The sequence below is a fragment of the Eimeria maxima genome, genomic scaffold, assembly GCF_000499605.1.
Source record: "Eimeria maxima Weybridge genomic scaffold, Emw_scaff1925, whole genome shotgun sequence".
Taxonomy (NCBI): Eukaryota; Apicomplexa; class Conoidasida; order Eucoccidiorida; family Eimeriidae; genus Eimeria; species Eimeria maxima.
Window position 1 is genome coordinate 1 of NW_013564824.1, and position 5229 is coordinate 5229.

Genomic DNA, 5229 nt, shown 5'->3' on the forward strand with positions numbered 1-5229 from the left:
ATATATAGAAGTGTCTGTGTGGTGTTTTCTGTATGCGTACTACTACTTGTGTGTCTGCATGCAAGAAACTGCATCTTGTAAATTGGCTGTTTTCTTTTTGTTTATATAGTTTTGTCCAGTTAGTTTTGCATGCATCACGTGCCTTTATTGGAGGGGGAACAGGCGTGCAGCGATGCCTGAAGGCAAGATGCTGCCACTGCTGCTGCTGCTGCAGTTGATGCTGCACTTGCAGCTGCTGCTGCTGCGCGGTGCCCGTACACCTGGCTGAGTTGTCGGTATTTTCGTTAACGGAGGGAGGGCAATTGCCCTTATATAAAACAAACCCCGGCAGAATATCGAGCAGCAGACCGCTGCTCCTGCCACTGCTGCTGTACCTGCTGCTGCTGCTGCTGCTGCTGTTGCTGCTGCTGCTGCCAGCCTGTAGGTTTGCAGATGGGTCACATAAGAGGTAGGTACAACATCCAAGAACGCATGAATGGTGTGCTGCGTTGCTCCAGAAGCAGCAGAACCTGCTGCGGACCTGTTGGGGTGCACGTACACCTCAGAGGGACATAAGAGGGAAGTGCTGCAGCAGATCAGCAAAGAAGGGAGGTATTAGCTGCTGCTGCTGCGCTGTCTTACACATAAGAGCCAAGTCAGCAACAAGAATTTCTTTATCTCCGCTTCTTTCCTTGAATGCCTCAATTAACGCCTCCCCTTGGGGCTGCATGCGCAGTGCAGCAAAAGAAAGAGGGAATCTGTCGTTATGTGCAGCAGCAGCCTCTCCTGTAGCAGAGAAAGTCCATGTCCCTACTGCTTCTGTCTGTGCTGCTGCTGTTGCTGCTGGGGAGGGAGCAGCATCAATAGCATGCAGTTGCTTCTCTGCAGCAGCACGCTGCAGCTCCCATAGTTTCCTCTCTACTGCATACAGCTGCAGCGATTTTGCTGCTACCTTCTGTGCTTGCTGCAGCACAGCACGAACAACAGCAGCAGCAGAAGCAACAGCATGATGCTCTGCCTGCAGCAGCATTATCCTTTGCTGCCTTTCAGCAAGCATTTGCTGCTCTTGCTCCTGTTCTTCCTGCTGCTGCATCGTTTGCTGATTGTCCTCCTGCTGCTGTCCCTGAGTTGTTGGTGGCTGCTGCTGTTCTTGTTCCTGCTGGCCTTGGTGTTGCTGCTGCTGCTGTGCGTTTTGGATTCCTTGGCTGCTGGTGCTGCGCAGCACGGACCGTTCCTGCGGCTGTTGCTGCTGCTGCTGTTCCTGCTGTTGCTGCAGATGCCTCTTTCGTCCCTGCTGCTGCTGCTGCTGTTGTTGTGCCCATTGTTCATCTTCTGCCTTGCTTGCTTCTAGCATAGACATAAGAGACACCAGCTGCTGCTGCAGCTGTTGCTCGGCCTTCACCAGCACGCCTATGAGGGACTCGGAGGCCCTCCGCTTCCATCCCATAGCTTCCGTCATCAGCTGAGACACCTCAGCCAGGGTCTTGTTGTTGCTGCTGCTGCTGCTGTTGCTGCTGCTGCTGCTGCTGCTGGGGCGTGTGTCTGCGCCATCGTGGTTGGCGGTGATTCCACTACTGGTGGTGTTAGTGCTGATATCCTCATTGCTGCTGCTGCTGCTGCTGCTGTTCCCCATGTGCTGCTGCATGGACCCCGGTAGCTCTCCTAGCATCAGCGCCTCCCGAATGGAGCGCCTTTGCTGCTGCTGCTGCTCTTGCTGCTCCTGTTGCGCTGGTTCGTTAGGCTGCTGCCCTTGTTGAGACTCCTGATGCGGCTGCTGCTGCTCGTTGCGTCCCTCTGGTGTATCTTCAGATGACGAAGGGTAATTGAAATCAATTTCTTTCGGTTGCTGTTGCAACTCCTGCTGCTGCTGCGGCTGCTGCTCCTGCTGCACCTGTTGCTGCAGCTCACGATTCGGCTCTCGACGGTCCTCCTGCTGCGGCAGCTCCTGATCATTTTGTGCGGACTGCCGTTGGGTTGTAGAATCCTGATCTTGCTGATGCTGATCCTTCTGCACCTGCTGTTGCCGATGCTGATCCTGCTGCACCTGCTGTTGCTGTGGCTGATGCTGCTGTTGCTGCTGCTGCTGCTGCTGCGTACTGGAGGGAGATTCAGCTTCCCTTGTTTGTGTCGTGACCTGTTCTTCCGCCTGAGTTGCAAAAGACTGTGGGGCATTTGCTGCAGCAGTTGCTGCTGCTGCTGCAGTGTCTTCGGTCACTGCCGTGGTTGGTGGTGTTGCTGCTGTTTCTACAGCTGTTGTTTGCTGTGCACCTGCTGCTGTTGCTGCTGCCCCTGCTGTTTCGTCTGGTATTGCAGCAGCAAGTCTCCTCTGGGATGCTGTCTGCTGCTGCGCAGCACCAGGGGTGGGCTGGCGCGGGAGTGTTATTTCCCGCTGCTGCTGCTGCAGCAGGGATTTGAGCTGTTGTTGCTGTTGATGCTCCTTCATGTGCAGCAGCAGCTGATTATATGCTTGCTGCTGCTGCTGTGTCCCCTTTCTTATAGTAAGATATTCGTTGGTAGCATTGATGACGAGGTTCGTCATGTAGCTGCTGTTGGATCCTAGAGTTGCAGCAGCAGCTGCTGCAGCTGCTGTTGCTGCTGCTTCGGCTGCCTGAGACAGCGTTAGCTTTTCTTTTTGTTGCAGCTGTTTTTGCCTGGTGATCCAGGCATGCTGTAGCTGATGGTGCTGCTGCTGCTGCTGCTGCAGTAGGTACCGCCGCACCGAGGTAGCTAGACTGCTGGGTCCTCCTCCAAGGAGTCCGTCTTCTTCTGCTTGCTGCAGCGACAGCAGCAGCTGCTGCGATGCAGCAGGAGGAGGAGTTGAGGACTGAGACAGGGCCCAACATACAGCACCCATGAATACAAGACTTAGGGCCCCCAGCAGCACGAACCACAGCAGCCGTGGCTTATCCTTCTGTGTCCAGCTGCCAGCGATTTGCGATCTATGGGGGTCCTCCTGCTGCCTCTGGTGCTGCTGCCGTTGCTGCTGCTGCTGCTGCTGTTGCTGCTGTGGGTACTGCTGTTGCTGCTGATGTTGCTGTTGCTGGTGCTGCTGACCCATAGGTACCCTTGGCTGTCCTGTTAAGGGTTTCTTCTGTGCTGCTTCTGCAGCAAGAGCTTCTTTTGCTGCTCTGCTGCTGCTGTTGCTGCTGAAGGCAGCAACACCACCAAAGGAATGTACTCTATCCGAGTCAAACCCTAACGTCAGCAGCGCCTGCTGCAGCAGACTTGATCTTTGCTGCTTTGGGGTGTATGATGAGCCTGAGGATGTATTAGAATTGTTGCGTGCCGGCTGCACACCGGGGGTAACTCCTTCTCGTGCTGCTGCTGCTGCTGCTGCATTCTTGGAGGGGTTACTTGAATGGTGAGGAGTATTAGCTGACTTGGATACTTTTTCTCCCTTTACTTTTGTTGCTGCTGCTGCTGCTGCTGCTGTTGTCGAACCTGGTGTAGATGCTGCTGTGGCTACAGACGAAGGGTACTGAGGGGTCAAGGGTTCCTCCTCATAGATGGAATCCGCTCCTGCGCTCTTTTGCTGACGCAGGGAGGGATTTGGTGCAGCAGCAGCAGCAGAAGAAGAAGAAGAAGAAGAAGAAGAAGGGCACGACATTGTGTGTGCTCGAATGTTCCGCCTTGTTTGTGGGTAACCTGACGAGACTACAGCAGGTGGGGTGAGAGGAAGACAAGAGGAGCGTTTAGGGTTTAGGGTTTAGGGTTTAGGGTGTAGGGTTTAGGGTTAGGGATAAGGGTTAGGGTTTAGGGTTTACAACTCGGGCAGAACAGGAACCGACATGGTGTCCGGTGACCTGAAAGCGGTTTAGGGTTTAGGGTTTAGTGCGCGCCCCCCTCATGCGTTGCTTTTACCTTCAATTAACTAGCAAAACCTTCTCAGAAATAAGGAAAAAGGGTTTCAGCCCATCTGCTAGGGTTTAGGGTTTAGGGTTTGGGGTCTAGTGTCTAGCAGCCCACAGCACCAGAGCAGCAGACAACACCGCCGCCGTAGCCGCCTGACTTCTCTGCCTATTCCTTGCTAAGTCCTAGACGCTAAACCCTAAACCCTAGACACGAAACCCTAAATAGTAGACAATAATGCATGCATTTAATTTTAATAATATGCTCTGGAGTGCCTTTCTTCATCCAAACCCTAAACCCTAAACCCTAAACCCTACACAGAGGAGTGACCCTGCTATATATACCATTGAATACAGAGCCTGCATAACAGAGAAAGGGTTAAACCCTACGTCTGTCTCGTTCCTTTTATTTGTTATTTTTTATTATTAAGGGACTAAATAATATATATTTTATTAATTAATAAAAATATATATATAATATAAATAAAATATACAACATTAGTCGTCTCCTCTTGAATATTCAAGTTCTCTACCTTCTTCACCCGCAAACCCTAAACCCTAAACCCTAAACCCTAGAACCCCCACATGGATAGGCAAAACACCCTAAACCATAAACCCTGCACCACCAACTCTAAACCCTAGATTGTATGCATGCACACATGCATGCATGCGCTACGCCGTTAACAGTCACGAAGCGACAGCTATAAACCCTAGACTGAAAAATGTAAACCCTAAACCCTAAACCCTCGGCCACAGGCCTTCACCATTGCTGCTGCGTCAGGGTGCATGTTGAGGTGTACGTGCACATGCAGCGTGCTACGAGGCCTCTTGTGTGCTTCTCTTTTAGGGTTTAGGGTTTAGGGTTTAGGGTGTGCTGCTACTTCTCTCTAGACCCTAAAAAAGAAATATATGCTGCGTATTATATTTAACTAATAAAGGAGCAACAAACAACTTTATGTCCCTCCTCCTCCTTATTAAAAGAATAATAGATTAAATTATTCCCTTAAATAAACAAAAAACAAAAAGAAAAAAACAACAAAAATATTCTCTTTGTTTACCAACATATATCTAACAACTAAAAACCCTATAAAGAATCGAAACCCTAAACCCTAAAAACCCTAAAAAGGACAGAAACCCTAAACCCTAAATCGTGGGAAGCTTAGGTGTTCTTTAGGCCCCCTTTGGATACAGTTGTTGCAGCAAAGTGGTTACAATAAGAACCGTAAACCGTAAACCCTAAACCCTAAACCCTAAAAACCCTAAACCCTAAACCCTAAAAGAGGAAAGTTGGGGGAGACGAAAACACTAAAAGTGTTTAACAACAAAAGAAATAAATCTTTTTTGTCCATCATTTGTTGATGGCTATTTAAACAAAGAATATATATATATATATATATATATA

General features: G+C 50.2%; 1 protein-coding gene across 1 annotated transcript; it reads right to left on the reverse strand.

Moving 5' to 3' along the window:
• Nucleotides 1–541: 541 nt before the first annotated feature.
• On the reverse strand, nt 542–3586 carry EMWEY_00056420 (hypothetical protein, conserved; the record flags this gene model as incomplete). The annotated part of the gene is made up of 1 exon (XM_013480442.1): nt 542–3586. One exon carries the CDS (start codon nt 3584–3586, stop codon nt 542–544), a length of 3045 nt encoding a protein of 1014 aa, XP_013335896.1.
• Between the last annotated feature and the right edge of the window lie 1643 nt (nt 3587–5229).